The sequence below is a fragment of the Cucurbita pepo genome, chromosome 1, assembly GCF_057944985.1.
Source record: "Cucurbita pepo subsp. pepo isolate OVF chromosome 1, ASM5794498v1, whole genome shotgun sequence".
Taxonomy (NCBI): Eukaryota; Viridiplantae; Streptophyta; class Magnoliopsida; order Cucurbitales; family Cucurbitaceae; genus Cucurbita; species Cucurbita pepo.
In genome coordinates this window covers 1,155,505-1,173,950 of record NC_141798.1, presented here as the reverse complement: position 1 = coordinate 1,173,950, position 18,446 = coordinate 1,155,505, and the positions used below count along the sequence as shown (strand labels likewise).

At 39.6% G+C, this 18,446-nt stretch overlaps 6 protein-coding genes and 1 non-coding gene across 8 annotated transcripts; 2 read left to right on the top strand and 5 right to left on the bottom strand.

The window, feature by feature from the left end:
- Positions 1 to 738: 738 nt before the first annotated feature.
- LOC111777455 (uncharacterized) lies at positions 739 to 1,554 on the bottom strand. The gene is made up of 2 exons (XM_023657076.2): positions 1,498 to 1,554; positions 739 to 1,427 (listed from the first exon to the last, which is right to left on the bottom strand). Exons 1-2 carry the CDS (start codon positions 1,552 to 1,554, stop codon positions 825 to 827), a joined length of 660 nt encoding a protein of 219 aa, XP_023512844.2. The 3' UTR covers positions 739 to 824.
- A 1,600-nt stretch (positions 1,555 to 3,154) lies between these two features.
- LOC111780818 (glutathione S-transferase U17-like) lies at positions 3,155 to 4,052 on the bottom strand. Its single transcript, XM_023661241.2, has 2 exons — positions 3,687 to 4,052; positions 3,155 to 3,607 (listed from the first exon to the last, which is right to left on the bottom strand). Exons 1-2 carry the CDS (start codon positions 4,005 to 4,007, stop codon positions 3,242 to 3,244), a joined length of 687 nt encoding a protein of 228 aa, XP_023517009.2. The 5' UTR covers positions 4,008 to 4,052; the 3' UTR covers positions 3,155 to 3,241.
- A 146-nt stretch (positions 4,053 to 4,198) lies between these two features.
- On the bottom strand, positions 4,199 to 4,269 carry TRNAG-GCC (transfer RNA glycine (anticodon GCC)). Its single transcript has one exon. It is a non-coding gene; the product is annotated as a tRNA-Gly (tRNA).
- A 285-nt stretch (positions 4,270 to 4,554) lies between these two features.
- On the bottom strand, positions 4,555 to 8,378 carry LOC111780396 (hydroxyproline O-galactosyltransferase GALT6). Of its 2 annotated transcripts, XM_023660894.2 has the most exons (8): positions 8,264 to 8,378; positions 6,887 to 8,114; positions 6,465 to 6,697; positions 6,103 to 6,393; positions 5,892 to 6,020; positions 5,633 to 5,809; positions 5,129 to 5,236; positions 4,555 to 5,044 (listed from the first exon to the last, which is right to left on the bottom strand). In XM_023660894.2, exons 2-8 carry the CDS (start codon positions 7,758 to 7,760, stop codon positions 4,835 to 4,837), a joined length of 2,022 nt encoding a protein of 673 aa, XP_023516662.2. In that variant the 5' UTR covers positions 7,761 to 8,114; positions 8,264 to 8,378; the 3' UTR covers positions 4,555 to 4,834. The 2 variants fall into 2 exon arrangements, with proteins under 2 accessions (XP_023516662.2, XP_023516586.2); XM_023660818.2 differs by having other exon boundaries at positions 6,887 to 8,336.
- Positions 8,379 to 9,938: 1,560 nt separating this feature from the next.
- On the top strand, positions 9,939 to 11,726 carry LOC111780699 (glycerol-3-phosphate acyltransferase RAM2). The gene is made up of 2 exons (XM_023661212.2): positions 9,939 to 10,620; positions 10,698 to 11,726. Exons 1-2 carry the CDS (start codon positions 10,003 to 10,005, stop codon positions 11,601 to 11,603), a joined length of 1,524 nt encoding a protein of 507 aa, XP_023516980.2. The 5' UTR covers positions 9,939 to 10,002; the 3' UTR covers positions 11,604 to 11,726.
- Positions 11,727 to 12,512: 786 nt separating this feature from the next.
- Positions 12,513 to 14,555, top strand: LOC111780529 (uncharacterized). Its single transcript, XM_023660987.2, has one exon. It carries the CDS (start codon positions 12,513 to 12,515, stop codon positions 14,406 to 14,408), a length of 1,896 nt encoding a protein of 631 aa, XP_023516755.2. The 3' UTR covers positions 14,409 to 14,555.
- LOC111780618 (uncharacterized) lies at positions 14,465 to 17,220 on the bottom strand. The gene is made up of 9 exons (XM_023661100.2): positions 16,810 to 17,220; positions 16,387 to 16,467; positions 15,858 to 16,310; positions 15,653 to 15,788; positions 15,420 to 15,582; positions 15,214 to 15,342; positions 14,945 to 15,139; positions 14,738 to 14,860; positions 14,465 to 14,655 (listed from the first exon to the last, which is right to left on the bottom strand). Exons 1-9 carry the CDS (start codon positions 16,991 to 16,993, stop codon positions 14,548 to 14,550), a joined length of 1,572 nt encoding a protein of 523 aa, XP_023516868.2. The 5' UTR covers positions 16,994 to 17,220; the 3' UTR covers positions 14,465 to 14,547.
- Positions 17,221 to 18,446: the final 1,226 nt, after the last annotated feature.

Here is an 18,446-nt window from a genome sequence, read left to right as displayed (position 1 = left end):
GAACCTAAACTGAATAAGTTCGGTTTCGAGTTCGTCCTGGGACAAAGGCTTTGTACTTCGGCCTGTCTAGGGACTTTCACTCCCAATTGGACTGGGCCAGGTCGGGTTCATCATTCGGATTCCAGCCCACAAATTTCGAGCCCAATTGATTTCTTTTTTTTTTCTTTCTTGAGATGAAGCCCATTGGCTCTGTGTAAGTCCAGTTTTCTTCCCACCAGCCCTTTTATTAAATATAATTTACCCCAGCCCATTACTAGCAGATATTATCCGCTTTAGTCTATTACGTTCATTAAGTATTGTCGTCAGCCTAACGGTTTTAAAACGCGTCTAATAGAAAGAAGTTTCCAACCGACGTGGAATCTCACAATCCACGCAATTAGGGACCCAACATCCTTGCTTGCACATCCGTTACGTATCTCTGTCAGTCTCATAGACTTAAAAACGCGTGTACTGGAGAGAGGTTTCTAACCAATGTGGATCTCTATTTGTAACACTAAAGTCCACCGCTAGCAAATATAGTCCGTTTTACTATTACTATTATTATTATTATTTTAAAATCCACCTAATAGTCTACCATTTTTGCAATAATATTAAACAAAATAAACATTTTTCAACAATGAATATATAATACAAACTTTTAAGTTGATTTCTCTTAATTTACTATTTAAATTTGATGGATGTTACCACACATCTCAATCAGATTCTAAAACATTACTTAAATAAAATTTAAAAAAAAAAAAAAAAAAAAAAAAAAAAAAAAAAAACATGTTCATCTCCAATCTCCATGGCTATGGAAGAAGGTCAACAGAGAGAGAGAGAGAAAGTCAAGCTTGAATGACTTTTCGGTGTGGGAGCCTAACCCTAAAAACATGTTCTTCTCCAGTGCATTTATCCACCTTCACAACCCACTGCCTCCTCCTCCCATCGGCGGAGGATTTTGATATCTCCGCCGCCAATTTCATCACCATCACCCCTTTTCCAATCGGCAAAAGCTGCGTTCTCCATCCGCCGGACCACCCTCCACATCTTTTCCTCATCGCATTAAACCCCACCACCACGGTGGCGCGTTCGAACTTCCTTCTCGATCCAATGCCCTCGATGACAGCCACGTGGCTGTCCAGGTTACAGTCGATCAGAACAAAATCCGCTTCTCTGTAATGGGTTTCGAGAAGCTTCTCAGCTTCTCCGACCACGAACTCGATCGGGTAATGGGGTTCGAGTCCGAGAATTGCTCGTGATGGATGAAGGTCTTCCTGGCGTGGAATTATGCAGACCACTCGGCCGCCGGTCAGACCGCCCGCAGCGGCCAGGGCTAGAATCTTGTGGTCTGCGGATCTTTCGTATGCCACTACCATTAGCTGCGCGTTGTTTCCAGCAGCCATGGCCGATATGAACTCCGCGACGTCGGGTTCATTAGCTTTTTGGCGCTGAAACATATCGAGATTGTTAAATCACTACTAAATTCAAAAGCTCGTTTGTAAATTTGTTTGTTCTTACCAATTTGAAGGTGTTGAGGAAGGCTTCAGTGGCATTCTCAGCAGACCAGCTCCCCATTGATTTACTTTGTGGAAATATTCTGTTTTGAGGAGTTGCATGAAGGTTCGTTTTTATAGACGTAAATTATTACCAAACATGTTAAAATAACTCGTATTGATTTACTGCTAATCTTTAGGAATATTTAGTACTGAATTATAGTTATTTGATCTTTTATTATAGATATTTGTCTTCCATTTACGTATTTTTTTTCATATCTTTATAATTATTTTATTAAAAACAGAGAACTTTTACTGAGATAGGATGGTTTTAGCAAATATTGTTACTATTGATTTACGGGTAATCTTTACCCTCAAAATTACTTCAAGATAATGTCTTGTCTTTTAGGGACAAAATTAGTCCCACCCCATGTTAGCCGAGGCAGCAAGGAAACACAAATTGTCATTTTTCAGGATGTAAAATGCTCGTGGATAAAAGTATTTTAAGGTTAAATAATGTAAAGCTTTGTCCTAATGTTTATGGATTTGATGTCCTCTTTTTGTACGGGTTGTCACAACATTAGAATAAATTTGGAGATGATTTCGATAATTGAATAATGTTAGTATGATGAGGGTTTATATTAACAAGATTGACATAGTTGATTTCTTCACTTTGGAGTGGTATCCCTTTTATGTTTTTTGTGGGCATTGAATGAAGAAGGGATGCCCCATGTTTGATATTATGGGCAGTGGGTGGTTGGAAGATGGTGCATATGCAGCAGCCATGAAGGAATGGATAAGCTCTGTTGGATCATATTTTGTTGGGATTCCTTGAATTTGAGTGAGAAAATGAGAGTGGAAAGCGATGGGAAATGGGAGATGAACATGAACATGAACAAGAACAAGATGTGGGTCTTTCCGGATTTTTCTGTTTTTGGATAATAATTCACTAGTTGTTGTTCCATTATTAATTCACTAGTTGAAATGTACTCGAAAAATCGAGATTAAACTTTCAAACTCCTCTACTTCTTACTATAAAGAAAGTAAAATTCGAATTAAAACACTTGTTTGGTATTCGAATCACTCCACAAATAAGATCGATCATGTCAAGCTTAAACCATTCATGGAATCTTATAATATATTTTTACATCTTCCTCAAATTTTATCATGCGTGTTGTCTTGATTCATATCAATTTAATGTTATATATATATATATATATATAATTTTTTTTTTTTTTTACGAGCTTGGGTGAAAAATAAATATACCATAGATGGAATTAAAAATTGAAAAATGCTCTAACAATAATAAATAAATAAATTCTTTAGCTAAAATTATATATTTGAACAAAAAAAACAAAAAAGAAAAAAGGAAAATAGGTCGGTGCTTACGTCATCTTTTCATGTATCATGAATGTTGAGGACATGCAAGAAATACCACATTTGCAACGGACCATTGCTTTTTCCAAAATACAGGTGATTGGGGACACGTGGCATCCATTCAAACCCCAACCTGCCCTTCCTTTTCTTCTTTTATGGAAAACTGTTCTAAATCATCAATTCTTCCAGCTACCCTCTTAAGTCCCCACAGACCCCACCCTCCATAACTTTTAATCTTTCAAGCCTCAAATTTTAGCAATTAAAAAGGCTAAACTAAACTATAATCATGTAATTGCAATCCATAATTCATAATTTAACCTTCATTTTCATTATTATTATTATTATTATTCATCATAATCTCTAGCTTAACAAACGCTACAGATCAAAGAAGCTCAATGCTTTTCTTTAAGTTTGGCTGCCAGAACCTTGGAGAACTCCAGAAGCTTTGCAGTGTCGGGCAACAGATCTTTCACAGCGTCGTGTGCAGAGAATCTCTGAGCCCATCCGTCCAGCCCTGGCGTCTTCGCTGCGTCTATCAATTTCATCCCATTTGATATCTCCGCCACTCTAATCCACCCCAGAAACGACCCGAAAGCGATATCAACAAACCCAATATGGTCTCCGCCGAAGAACGCCTTTCCTCTGCTCAGCGTCCCGAAAGCTTCCTCCAATAACCCTATGGCTTCCACCGCTTGATTCATAAGCCCCTTCTTCACCTCCCCTTCTGCACCCACACTCGCTTTCATTGGTGTGAAAAACTGAGTCCAATTAACAAACCCATCAATCGAACTTAAATTTGAACCAAAATGAGTGATTAATTTAAGGGGATTTTGTTACCTTTTCGTCAACGACGGAAGCCCAGAATCGAGCGAGGGCGCGATCGTAAGGATCGGAGGGAAGGATGGAAGGAGCGGAGGACCAGAATTCATCGATATACTCAACGATGATGGAGGATTCGGCGATGGGTTTGCCGGCGTGAATGAGAACAGGGATCTTCTTGTGAACAGGGTTGGATTGGAGAAGAAGCTGGCTTTTGGATCCGAATGTTTCTTGAACGAACTCGTAGTCTACGGATTTGATGTTGAGGGCGATTCTTGGCCTCATCACGAATGGACTAGTCCAGGAACCCACAAGCTTCACGTCTTGATCTTTCGCCATTGTTAGAGCGGACAGAGGAATTAGATGTGGTTTTGTTTTGGGTGATGGGCGTTCAAATTTATAGGTGGGCGTAGAGGGGGAGCGCTACTCTTTACCCAGTTTGGTAACCTTTCTTTTCACTTTTCTTTTTGTTCTTTTCTGAAGCTGAAATTGCGTGACACAACCCAAAAAAATATGACACTGCCAAAATATGCACCAGCCGGGAATCGAACCCGGGTCTGTACCGTGGCAGGGTACTATTCTACCACTAGACCACTGGTGCTTGTTGTTATCTATAATAATATTGATAATTCAAATAAGTGTAAAGTAGGGAGATATTTTAGTAAGTGAGACTTATAGATGAGTAATAAAGAAGTGGGGTCACGACCAGCAAAACACTACCAACATTGGCATGCGAAAATACATACCAAATCAATTTCTTTTACCTTGATTGTTTTAATGGAAGGAAATCTTCGTAAGCATGTTAAAGGTTGTCGTTATCAGCGGGTCACCTTTCTAAGACTGAAAACGACGAAAATCTCAATAAAGGAAAACATAACACATAAGATAGTGCAAATAGGCTTCATTTTTCTAAAATCACTACTGAGTGGAGCCCAGCAACAAGATTGAGAATTGAGATGATAAATCCATTTATAGCATAAATGGGATATAACATAAACTGGAAGTAAAACCAAAAGGAAGAAAGCCAAAAAAATGAATGAATTTATAGAAAAGGAAGCTTCCAGATTAGATTTATCCCACTTGTATTATACTATTTACAGATTTGAACCAAAACTTGCTTCTTCTTCTTGTGCTTGTTCTTGTGCTCAAATTTGGATAAATATGAATCATCTCATGTTGCAGCACTGTGGCCTTCTTTGATGCATCAACTTCTCCCACAAGCACACCATCTGTCTAGGAGACTGGTAATGAGAAGTTAAGTAATCTTCAATGCACCCGAACTGGCAAAACCTTAGACTGTGATGATATACAACTGGTTTCGTACTGTTGAACTGCTCCACCCACATTCCCATGCTCACATCTTCCATCTTGAACAACTGTGTTATTGTGCATTTCATAATATTAATTACCTCTTCTTTAATCATATGGAAGGGAAGGGGAGGAGTTTGAATGAAACTTACCCTTAATCTGTGCTTCTCAAACTCAGATACGATATACTCTGCAATGTCCGATGACAGAATGTAACCCGGCCCATTTGCGTACGTTGGGTAATCTTCTTCTGGCCATTCCTGAACAGATCGAAACAAACATAGCTAAATACGCAATTATGAACCAATTTATAGGCCCCCCATATGGTTGAGATGATGGTATTTAGAGAATGATGCGAAAGTGAACGACGAACAGGCTAATGAAACGATGGGACAAGGAGATTTTGTCTCCAGATTTGATCAAGAATCACCACAGGAGGATTTATCTAGATTATAAAGATCCATTCACCAAGCAACTTTTGGTTGTTCGGGATGGATAGCCCTTAACCTACCCGTGAACTTATCGTAAACAAATGCATACACAAACACGTTATGAAACGCAGCGAAAAAGGATTAACATAAACAGTCAAAGCCATAAGACATTAATTATCGTCATAGAAGCTCGATGAAAAACAGTATGCATTCTTACGGTCATACCTCGTAAGTCACTGCCCATTTTCCATGTCGAAGAGGTTTATGGTGAAAGTTCATGTTTCCAACATAAAGGCTCCCACCATCAGATTGGACTTTGTGAGCTTCATCAATCACTGCATCCACTCTAACAAATGTATCGTCGTCACACTTCATGATATAGTTTGCAGCCACCGTGCGAACCTGCAAGATCAACGTGGAATCATGTTTCCAATAACAAAGACTACCCAACTCGAAAGGTTTGTGTCATTTTCTCACAACTCACCCCATATTCACAGATTGCAATCGTCTTCAGTACAACGAGATCATAGTTATCCATGTAAGGAACTATGACAATATCTCCAAAATACTCGGCCTCTTTCTTCAACTCGATATTAACTTCCTTTCTTCCGTGCTGTAAGAATGTAACATAGAATTTGTTGTCACTATTATGATATAAATGATGGAACGTTTCTGAGAAGCACGTCGTTCCTTACCATTGCCACGAAGAATCTAGCAACAACTAGTGAAGATCTGATTAATCTATGTTGCATCCAAGACTTCCTAACAGCCATTCGCTCCGCAAAATGATTGCCAGCAGAAAGAACGCCAATGAAAAGCTCCACGTTTGTCTTGGGAAGTGAAGGGGCTTTCCATTGTGTCAACATCTCAATATGCTTCTGTGGTGCAAAACTAGGATGTGTAGCAGGTAAGGAAGCAGCAAATATGGAGTGCACGTCAATATCGCCATTTACAGACAACCCAGTGGCATCCTCCAGAACAAACCCCTGTCATCGCCATAAATCTAAGCTATCGACACAGAGTACCAATTTAGATTTATAGAAGAACGAGTACTTACAGTGCGATATGGAAAAGAAGTGACATGCCTTCCATCAACATTGATATGGTAACCTTCCAACCCAGCACTCACAGTTAGAACAAATAGCCTGCCCTCCGCAAAAGGATATGGCCAATCGATTGCCACCTTTTTCGTGCGTCCTATTAGTCTATTTAACCACCATATTACCTTCGATTCTTCGGAATGGCTGTCGTCGTCACGAATCCATTTCTCACATTTTACCTGCCCGTCGACTTCATAACATCACAATGGTAAGTTAGGTAACATCTCACATGAAGAAATTCAGGATTTACGCAAAACAAAGTAAGAACATGGAGAACTTGTTGGTAAAAGATTCAATGCATTCTATCAAAACAAAGCTAGTTCAGTTCAATACAGAATTCTAATCAATGGACAATACAAACACCATGAACAAGAGTTACCTGTTTCTTCATCCGCCCTGGCTTTCCATCCCTCACATCTCAGCGCTGTGCCCCATTGCATCCTATAACAAGTGTTCTGTTCGATAACAGGCTTGCCACTCCAATCTCCCTTCAACCTTGGATTGAAATGAAGAATTCTTGGTGGGTCTTCACCATCCACCGTCTTCAGCCCTTGCAACTCCATCATAAACTGTGAAACCATCACTGAATCATCCCCTTCCCTCAAGATTGAAATCTTGGGATCATCTTCCAAGTGAGCCCAACGAGGCGTCCCCACCACAGTGATATGCGACCAGAGCGTCAAGCCGCAGGGGAGCTCCAGAATCCGACTCTGTGCCTCAAATTCGGATCCAGAAAGCGTAATCGAATGTGGACAAGACTCCGACTGATTCTCTGTCTTCGTTTTGGGTTGGAGAACAATTTTGCCGGACTCTAAGTCCCCCCAAAGCTTTTTCCCCACTACCCAAGCATGTTTAACCGCTTTATGAAGCTCCGAGAACTCCCCCTTACTAGCATTACGATCAAATGTGCTTTCGTCGAAGACTAAACCCGAAACTTTCTTGAACTCACGCATTCGCCTCTCGGGTGTCCGATGCGGCGAGCCATGAGAAACCAGAAAGGTATCATCAGAGGGTCGACGAGGGGCGTCTTTATCAGCCATTTCCTCTTCACTTTCAAGCAGAAAAGGCCTCGGCAAAGTGTCGCTGGTGAATCCAAATGTTCCATCATCAGGCACCGACCCATATCCGGTTCGATACACCAGCGGTATTTCAAAACTCATGAAAAGCAGATAGAAAAACACCAACCCCATAAGAAATTGAAGCAACCTAATTCGGTTTCGTGATACCATTGTATCCAATTTCCCCCTTTTCATCCTCCCCTTCACGCCCCCAACGCAATGTAGAACAAAACCACCACCACCCACCAAAAAACAGGTCAAGTACAGGGAAAAAAACAAGAAATCAGACGAGAGAAGAACAAAAAAACGTAGGGGATTTTATGCAAACAGATTTCCCCCCAAACTAGAACCCCTCGTTTCTACAATCAAGAATTCCGACGAACCCTAACCCTAGTACCAGTAAATGGAAATGAATTGAAGCTCTCTGGAAAACTGAGCTCAAAAACAACAGAGAGACGGAAAAAGAGAGAACAAAAAGGAAAGAAGATGAAAACGACAGCGTGTTAGAGCTCACATGGCTTGATTTTCTGCGTGCTTTGCATTATCAACCTGTCACAAACGTGGTTTAATCCATTCATTACCTTCGTTGTTATTGCATCCGATTACGGGAACGAATTAAAACTAGATTCGAAATTTAAAAAGAAAAAAAAAAGAAAAAGAAAAGGAAAAGAGGCTTAAGTGGTGGTGGGAATGAACACCTCATCCCAGCACTGCACTCGGCCCTGGTGTTGGTGGTGCCCAACTTTCTTGCTCTTCTCTCTTAGGACGTGTTTGGTTATCCCCATTTTCATTTCTTATATTATTAGATTCTCTACCCCTTCAACTTCCCATTAATCTTTTATTCTTTTTATTTTATATTCATACCATCTCAATGAATATGGTCTATATGTCTTGACGTCATTCCAAACTAAGGGTGTCGTCCATTATCACAGCTCACTCGGTCATGCCATCGAGAATAGACCCATGTATCGTTTATAACATTGAGACATCGAGACATTTCAAACATTCATCCCTCCAGATTCAATCGAGTCATTGGCCCTCTCGTGTTCTAAGGATTAGTGTGTTGGTGTTGAATTCAAATGACCCAAAAGTGTTGAATACAAGTTATTAAATATTTTTTATAGTTGAAATTGAAAAGTGGTTGGGCTTAAAAGGTAAAATTATGGATATAATTATTATACTATATAGTCGGTTGATGATTAATGTTTTATATTAAGGATTAAATGCTATGGACGGTGGTCTGAGAATTTAGAGGATAGGTGGAAGAATTTATAACATCTGACCACGTCATATTCTGACAGGTTTCCATAAAGGAAGAAAAGGATGGGGCTGTTGGAGCTTGGATGAACGACACGTGTCACCAACATGCAACCAATTTAAAGAATGAACGATCCAAAAATTGTCATAAAAAAGCACCCACAAAATCGAGGAACAAAATATATGCAACTCCGTTTCTATATATAGAATTAGTTTTAGTTAGATTTATTTTCGAGATACTTTCGAATAAATTTATTATTTTTCAATTTTATAAATTAATAGATTTCTAAATTTTATTTTATTTTTATATGAAATAGAGATGTATATACGAGATTGAAAAACTTTATATTCTCATATCAATCACCTATTTCATTTTCATCGTTCTAAAATTTTTTAATTTTTTTTATGAGTTTAAAGTTGGTATTACCCATAAAAAATTTGATATATCACGAGTGAGTAATTTTTACCCGTTTGTTTTTTTTCATATAATATTTATTTAAAAATGGTAAAAACAGTCCTAATAAATTGATATTGACCTATATATAATATTTTACCAAAAATCATTTCTAGAAATTCAAATTTTAATATTAAAACATAGCCTTTTAACTAATTAATTTTTTTAATATAACAAAAAAAACATATATAACTGGACGAATATAATCTTGTCCCTAACTCCATTTTATTTAACGTGTAAAAAAATGTTTCATAGTCTCTCTTCATTCCCGTCTAAACGAAGATCCTAACTAGACGAGATTTTCTACCTCACTTGAGGTGGGACTGTACAAGACTTCGATCTTAACTAGACGAGATTTTCTACCTCACTTGAGGTGGGACTGTACAAGACTCCGATCCTAACGAGGTCTTGATAATAATGAAAGAGATTAGGAGAGTGAGAGAAGCAAGCAGTAGTAGTGAAGTGAGCCATAATAAAAAAAACAAAATGAAAGTTGAGGTGCAACAAAACAAAAGGGGGAGCGACACGAACTAGAAACTGTTGGTATCAAAATTCCATTGCTACTCTTAAAACAAGAAACCTTAATCCTTGGATACACCATTATTATTATTATTATTATTATTATTATTATTATTATTATTTTGTCTTCACCCATTATCCCTTCTCTCTACATAATCACTTACTTCCTCTAATTCCACAATCAATGTTGAGAATTTGTTCTTATTCATGGCCAATACAACCAATTTTCCAAGCATTGCAAAGTGCGACTCTAGGGGCCGACAAGCCCACACCCTGGTCGCCGACATGGACGGAACATTGCTCATAGGCCGCAGCTCCTTCCCTTATTTCGCTCTTATGGCCTTCGAGCTCGGCGGCCTTTTCAGGCTTCTGGCCTTGCTTCTGGCCTCTCCCTTGGTGGGCTTGCTTTATTATTCTGTGTCCGAATCTGCTGGCATACAGATTATGATATTCGTGACCTTCTGTGGGGCCAAGGTTTCCAGTATTCACTCCGTGGCACGTGCGGTTCTTCCTAAGTTCTACTCCACCGACCTCCATCCTGACACGTGGCGGGTGTTCTCCGCGTGTGGGAAACGCTGCGTTTTGACTGCCAATCCGACGGTTATGGTGGAGCCGTTTCTTAAGGAGTTCTTGGGAGTTGATTTGGTGTTGGGGACAGAGATTGTTGCGACGGAAAGTGGACGGGCGACTGGGTTGGTCGGGCGGAAGGGTGTGTTGGTGGGGACCAAGAAGGCCGACGCTCTTAAGGTTCAATTTGGTGATGTTCCGCCGGAGATTGGACTCGGCGATCGCCTTACCGATGTTCCTTTCATGTCCTTGTGCAAGGTTTGTATCATCGTTAACTAAGAATCGCTTTATTTTACACGAATTAAATTAAGCCTCCATTTTATTACATTTTGCAGGAGGCTTACATGGTGCCGCCGACTCCGGCGGTGGAGCCGGTGGCGAGCGACAAATTACCCAAGCCTGTTATCTTCCACGACGGCCGATTTGTTCACAAACCATCTCCCTTTTTAGCCCTTCTCACAATTCTCTGGTTTCCAATCGGCTTTCTTCTCGCTTGCCTGAGAATCGCCGCCGGCTCTCTCCTCCCAATGCCACTCGTCTACTACGCCTTCTTAGTACTCGGCGTACGTGTCACCGTCAAAGGTAACCCACCGCCGTCCCCCAATTCATCCGGCCAAAACTCCGGCGTCCTATTCGTCTGCTCCCACCGTACCCTCCTCGACCCAATTTTCCTTTCCACGGCCCTCCGTCGTCCCATCGCCGCTGTCACCTACTCTGTTTCCCGGCTGTCGGAGTTCATCTCTCCGATAAAAACCGTGAGGCTAACTCGAGACAGAGCCACAGACGCGGCCACCATCAAGAAGCTTCTAAAAGAGGGGGATTTGGCCATTTGTCCCGAGGGGACCACGTGCAGAGAGGCGTATCTGCTGCGATTTTCGGCTCTGTTTGCAGAACTGACGGACGAGGTAGTACCGGTGGCTATGGTGAACAAAATGAGCATGTTTCATGGGACTACGGCAAGGGGTTGGAAAGGAATGGACCCGTTTTACTTTTTCATGAACCCAAGACCGGCGTATGAGGTCACATTTTTGGAGAAATTGCCGGTGGAATTGAGTCGGAGTTCGGGTAAATCGAGCCATGAGGTTGCTAATTACATTCAGCGGCGGATTGCGGCGGCGCTCTCTTATGAATGCACTGGTTTTACCAGGAAGGATAAGTATCGAGCTCTTGCCGGGAACGACGGAATTGTTGAAGAAAATAAAAAGACTTCCGTTAAAGTCAATAAGATTATGGGATGCTAAGATATTAATTATCATACACGAATGTGAAAGCAACATTAATATTGATACATGAATCAAGATAATTCACATACCATTACAAGAGATTGTACCAATACGAAAGATGAACTAAATGAATTCAATAAATTCATGAATCAAATTGAATGATAGTACCTATATTTTAAAAAAATATATTAATTTCAACAAAAATTTAATAAAATTGAAAATGTGATATAACACATAAAAATTGGAGACATTTATAATTTCCATATATTTTAATTAAGTTTCTGACAGATAAGGCTAAGTATTTTAATCCAATGAAACTCAGAAAACAAGATGGAAGTCATATAATAATATTCCACACACCAAATTTAAGAAAAAATTAAATATAAAATTCTGTAACGTTCAGATTTTCAAACACATGGGTTCTTTTGTTGACCGAATTGAAACAGCTTTTTCCAGGTTGGTGGGTTGAAGTGGGGCAAATCAAAATCATGTCTTTTGCAGCTCACTGACACATTCTTCCATTCAACATTTACTCCAAAAGAATACAAACTTCACCACTTTGATTTGAAACTGTTCGTTCTTGAAACACTCAAAAGACAACCTGTTCTGTTAATCACACAACAATGGCTATCAAATCTTGGGATGGAAGAAACAGAAACAGAGCTACCTAGGAGTTTCAGAATGCTCTGTTTCAGAAAGAGCAAGAAATTAGTATTTGGACGTTTATTGGATTAGTCAAACCATGGAATTATTAGTTTAATCATCATGAACGAGAAATCTGTGGGGTTAATTAATATAAAGTGAATTGATGAGAGACAAAAAAGATGAAAAGCCAAAAGCGAAACGTTTACGGAGATACCATTTTTGTTCGTGCCCTTTGGCCATGTTATAATGAGCCATTGAACTTCTCTGTATTACGAAATCAAAATGGATCGGCTTCTGCTACAATGGGTTGTTCTTATGATCTCCATTACCACACTCTGTCAAGCTTGCCACCCTGCAGATTTCAAGGGTCTAACCAGTTTCAAGTCTGCGATTTCCCACGACACTTCCGGCAGGCTTGCCAAGTGGGTCGGCCGGAACTGTTGCGGCTGGGACGGCATCTCTTGCCACAATGCCACTGGCAGAGTCAAGGAGATCAATTTGCCAGGCTTCATATCCACTGGCGATATCCCCTTTCAATCTGAGATGATGGGCTGTCTTTCTTCTTCAATAACTCTGCTTGATGCTGTTGAGATCATTGATCTTGGAGGGCTGATTGGCCTTGGTGGAACCATTCCTAAATTCATTGGCTTACGCCTCCGCAACCTGAGGAAGCTTTATCTTTATGGCAACAAGCTGAGAGGTCCACTTCCTGAGAGCATAGGTAAGCTTATGAAACTTGAAGAGCTTGCTGTCCATGATAATAGGCTGTCGGGTTCGCTCCCTGCAAGCCTTGGCAGCCTCATGTCTCTGCATTCCTTGCATCTCGATGGAAATCGGTTTTCGGGTTCGATACCGGATTCGATTACGAACCTTACGAAGTTGGTTTGGATGGATTTACATAGCAACTCCTTCGTTGGTCGGATTCCTGAGAGAATTGGTGAGTTGCAGATGTTGAATGAGCTTGATCTTTCGAACAATTTCTTGAGCGGGAAGATTCCCATTTCCTTAACAAAATTGACGGCTCTCTCTGTTTTGTATTTGGATAACAACAATCTGGAGGGGCCATTGTTGTTCCCGCCGGCTCTTGCTTTTCTTAGATTGAGTAGTAACCGGCTTAGTGGAACCATCCCTCCAAGTTTCGGGGAGCTTGTCTCTCTCAAACGAGCTTCACTTTCAAACAACAAACTTGAGGGGACAATTCCTTCTTCTTTGGGTCGGTTATCAGCTCTGTCGGAGTTGTATCTTGATTACAACAGATTCTCCGGCGAATTACCGGAATCATTTGGGCAGCTTTCGCAGCTCATTCTCCTGGATCTCTCCCACAATTTCATTAAAGGGCCGTTGCCGGAGATGTCGTCGCTTCAAAACATTCAAACCATTGATCTATCTTTCAACCGTTTGAGCCTGACCGCGATCCCCCAATGGCTGGGTAAACTGCCATCTCTTTCTAAAATGTATCTTGCAGGGTGCGGAATCCATGGCGAAATTCCAGAGTTCTTGCGAAGAACTCCAAGTCCAATTCAGGAACTGGATCTTTCCCTGAACTATCTTACTGGGAAAATTCCAGAATGGATTGGAAGCCTCACTGCGCTCTATTCACTAAAGCTATCACAGAATTCACTGGTTTACGAGATTCCACATTCCATTACGAAATTACAGGACTTGCGAGTGCTGGATTTGCATTCGAACAAGTTAACAGGCGACATACGACAGATCTTCAAGATAGAACACGGATTCCCAGATGATTCTTTAACGTACATTGATCTCTCCGACAATAACTTCTCCGGGGAATTTGATCAAGTCGATGTCGGACAACAACCAGCGATCCAGTTTCTGAATTTGTCGCATAACAATCTGAAAGGAAGATTACCCATCTCAATCGGAGGTTTGAAATCAATACAAAGCCTGGATTTGAGCTCCAACAATCTGGGGTTCGACTTGCCAGAGGCTATGGTGAATGCCAACCAATTAGAAACGTTGAAGCTGCAAAGAAACCATTTTACTGGAAAAATTCCAAAAGGGTTTCTGAAATTACGGAAGTTGAAGGAATTGGATCTGTCGAACAATCTGTTAGTGGGAGAAATTCCAGCGGGGAAGCCGCTGAGCGACTTCCCTCGAAGCGCTTACATGGGAAACAGAGGATTGTGTGGAAAGCCATTAAACCCATGTAAGCTTTGATGGAGAAGAAGATGAATTCAAATATCTTAGCTATAAGCAGTGTTAAATTACTGATCTTTTCAAAGAAAAAAACGTCATATCTCATTAAAAATTTGCTTTTTTAGTGAACTTTTTTGTATGAATACAATGGCGATGCACTTTACAGAATCTCTTGACTCATCCCCAACTGCTGGTAATTTACGTAATCAATTCCATTTAGTCTAATACAACATAAGATCTCCTCTGGCAATTCTTCAGGTTTGTTCCCCTGTTTCAGAACCCAAAACAGAGTAAGAAAAACAGGACAGTCAGCTAAAAAAAAGACACAAACATCGTTACAAGAAACATGCCTGAATTGTGAGGCCGACATCCAAAATGCAGCACTTGAGTCTGTCAAGGAATGCTTCAAAGCCTTTCCTTGAAATGTAACTAAATCTGTGCATGTCTAAGTCAATTTCCAAGTAGTTTTCTCCCTGTAATAATCCATGAATCATTCAGTAATCAATATGCAATTTCATTCAAAAGCAGTCTGTAATGCAATGGAAGGCTTTACTTACCATGTAAAATTCATGTTGAGGACGCGAGAGGACAGGCTTTTCGTTGTAAGCCTGCATGAGCTTCCGCTCCGCAGCGCTCATCGGAAGCTCCTCGACGTTCGCAACTCGACCCAAAATTTTCAACCTCTCTCTAAATGGAACTACTGTGTCTACTGGAAAACCCTTCACCCTTTCAACTTCATCATCAATCAGCTTCTGTTTTTGGAGCCAGTAAACACAGTTATTAAAAGATTTCAAATGAATGAAAATTTTCAAATGCTGAATCTTACCCTGATGCTTTCTTGAAAATGAGATGTAAGTTCTTTAGCAAATCCATCAGATATCTTGAAGTACAAGACTATACTCATCCCTTCTCCATCGGTTTCGCCTTGAAAAATGGCGGCAGGATACAATGGAATCTGCAGAATTCAATAACATGAAGCAGCTATGACAGAGAAGGTACATTTATCATAGGAGAAGCAAGGGATGAGTTTACCTGAACATTAACAACAAGGATAGGTGGGAGTTTTCCAGTGTAATTAGCTGCAGGCAGCTCGACGAATCGAGCGATATGATCCACTTTTTGATGCGACAAGAATACGTCGACTCCAAAGGGTTGGTAAGCAGCATGACTGGGAGCAAATTCCTTCTTCTTGTCCCTGCAAATTTGTAGGATTAATATCATTGATGCAATGATGAACTCGTAGAAAGAGTTGTTTGCTCGCTTACTTTGCATAGTTTAGTCCCCGAACTTTGAAACTATCTGGCTCGATATGTGACCAACAATCTAGCATTTTCTTGTCAGCTGGGACAAAAGGCACTTGAGAACCTGCTATAGGTCTTTGTAGAAGCGATTTCGACGAAACTGAAAGAAACGAAATCGATCAAAATCGATCAAGATCAGTAAGACAGATCATAAAAGATGAACACTCACATAAAGCAGCATTGGGATTTCCTTCTTTCCATTTGAAAGACAATTTCAAGGCGGCCTTTTTGAGCCCACTTGGAGGACTAGAACTTAGAGATTTTCTCTTGTCAACAGAGTTAATTGTTGATGCAAGACAAGGCAAGCAATTGCTAGGCAAAATCCCACAATTATCCAATATTCCATCCCCTTTGGCAGAACTTTCACCAGCAGTCGACGAGATATCGTCGACGAACACCGGTTCGTTTGCCTCGCTCGAGTGTCCTCCATGACCCTTCAGTTGATGTTCTGCATCATCTGGATTCATTACAACTTCACTTCCAGAGCTCCTCACAGAATGAACTCTTGCTGAATTTCCTGGCCTGTGAATCTGATTCACATTATGATCTCCATGATTAGCATCCCCGGAAGACGAAATACTCGACGTCGACACCCCTTCGAAGCTATTAATCGACTGTATGTCTGCAGGAAGTCACAAGATTGACAATTACATATTGAATAACAAACAGTTGGAGAGTAAAAAAAAAAGGAGTTATACCATCAGGAATGCTCTGGTAGTCTTCATCACAATCGGATTCAAATCTTGGAAATGTATCAAACCAGGCCTCATCAGAACTTCCTGTTCATGCCACAATTATAGAGAACCCAAGTCAACCCCAGTCTACTTATAATTCTTTTTCATAAAAAAATAAAGAAGTGGGGAATCTTCTATGCTCTTTCTGGAAGAATTTAAGATCTGGGTATCTGCAGATGACTTGCAGGAGCTTTGAACATGACGCAGCATCAAAGAATACGTACATTTCACACCAACACATCAAAAAATCATTCAAAATCAAACATTTCTGATATTAAAAGAAACTCAACCCAACACCCAAAAAACAAACAAATAAACCCAGACCCCATTTTTCCTTCTTCCCTAAAGAAAAAAAGAACACGGAAAGAGAGAACAAAAAAAAGGAACCTTGAAAAGTGGGATTGGAAAATGAGCAGCGGTCAATCGGGTCGGAGAGGTGCGATCCATCGGAAAGGCCAGAAAACGCGGTGGTTTTGGAAGCTTTCCTCCTCCTCCGGCGGTTCTTCCTCTTAAAAGGCTTCTTAAATTTGCCTCCGGTGCAGCCCTCCGGCTTGGACACGCAAGCACCCATGTCGGCAAACAAGAAGAAGAAGACGAAGATGAAGAATCACGTAGCAGAAAACAACATCCCAGACACCAACAACAACACTGAATTTTCTTGGTTGCAGAGGGAGAGAAGTTAAAGCTACCGTTTGTTTGTTAAAATCCCAATTCCCTTCTCTCTCTATAGACTGTAATGAAAAAATTGGATCTTTTTATTTTAATTTAATGTGTTTATATACAAGGAATGTGGAACAGAGGATTGGAGAGAAACAGAGCAGAAAGAGGGAAAAAAAAGAGATGACAGCGTGAGAACGCATCTATCTAATCTAAACTAATCTATTATTAATTTATTAATCTATTAATCTAATGGAACACAAACCCATAAGGGACCCACACACATTACACGTGGCATTAATTGATTTACGCAAACGTGTGGGAGTGGACATCTTCAAACCCTAAATGCGGCTGCCTGCCACAACTAACCCCACATATTGTATCTTATAAAGTCTTCCCTTTTACACCCATATTATTGACTTTTACTGTTTTCTTCTTTCAAAAATTTAATACAAATCTTCTCCCTATTTCAATCTTCTACCGTTTCAATAAATGCACTCGTTCATATTATTTTAAATTTTTTTTAAATGGTCTCGTGAATTTGTTCATACATCTCGTTCTATTTTGATATTCACAATTAGGAAACGCTGAATTTTCGAGTGGCGGTTAGGTTACCCGCTTTGAACTATGGACACACAAGGTCAAAACATGTGTGTCCGGTGGGCTACTGATATTTTTTTTTTTTTTTTACCAAATTTAATTATTGACAATCTAATTATTTCTATTTTTTTTTAATTATTTTGTTTATTAAAATATTTTATAAATACGCGTCTAAATTGTGATTATTTTAAATGGAGTTTAAACTATGTTTTTATATTCTTAAAAATCAGTAATTATTCTGTTGAAATAAATATAATTTATTATTAAAAAGGCTAAAATTGTGATTTTGAAAGAAATGACATTTTCTACTTTTTTTTTTTAAATTATTTAAAATATTAGCATAATTTTGTGTAGAAGAAAAAGGCAGAAAAATGAGAAAAAAACAAAATGATGTTCCTTTTGACATTTTATGGGCATTTTTATCCATGTATTTTTTGAATATGTGATTCTTTTTAATATTTCTTTTATATTATAATTATTCCCCTTTCACGTGATTTGACTTTTGAAATTTCAACAAAAATAAAAATTACTTTTTTTAATTAACCCCGAATATTAGTGAAAACCATTGCTTATAAACTAATAACCCAACCCACGAATATAAATATTTTTCAAATTTTAACCTAAGGTAGATTTAAATATTTACTCCCACCTAAAGTAAAATAAAATATCTGAAGAAAAATAAATAAAATAAAGAATTTAGAAAATGTGGAAGAAGGAAAACGACAGTGTGAATTATTTGTCACTGAAAGAGAGGGAAAGTGGGGCAT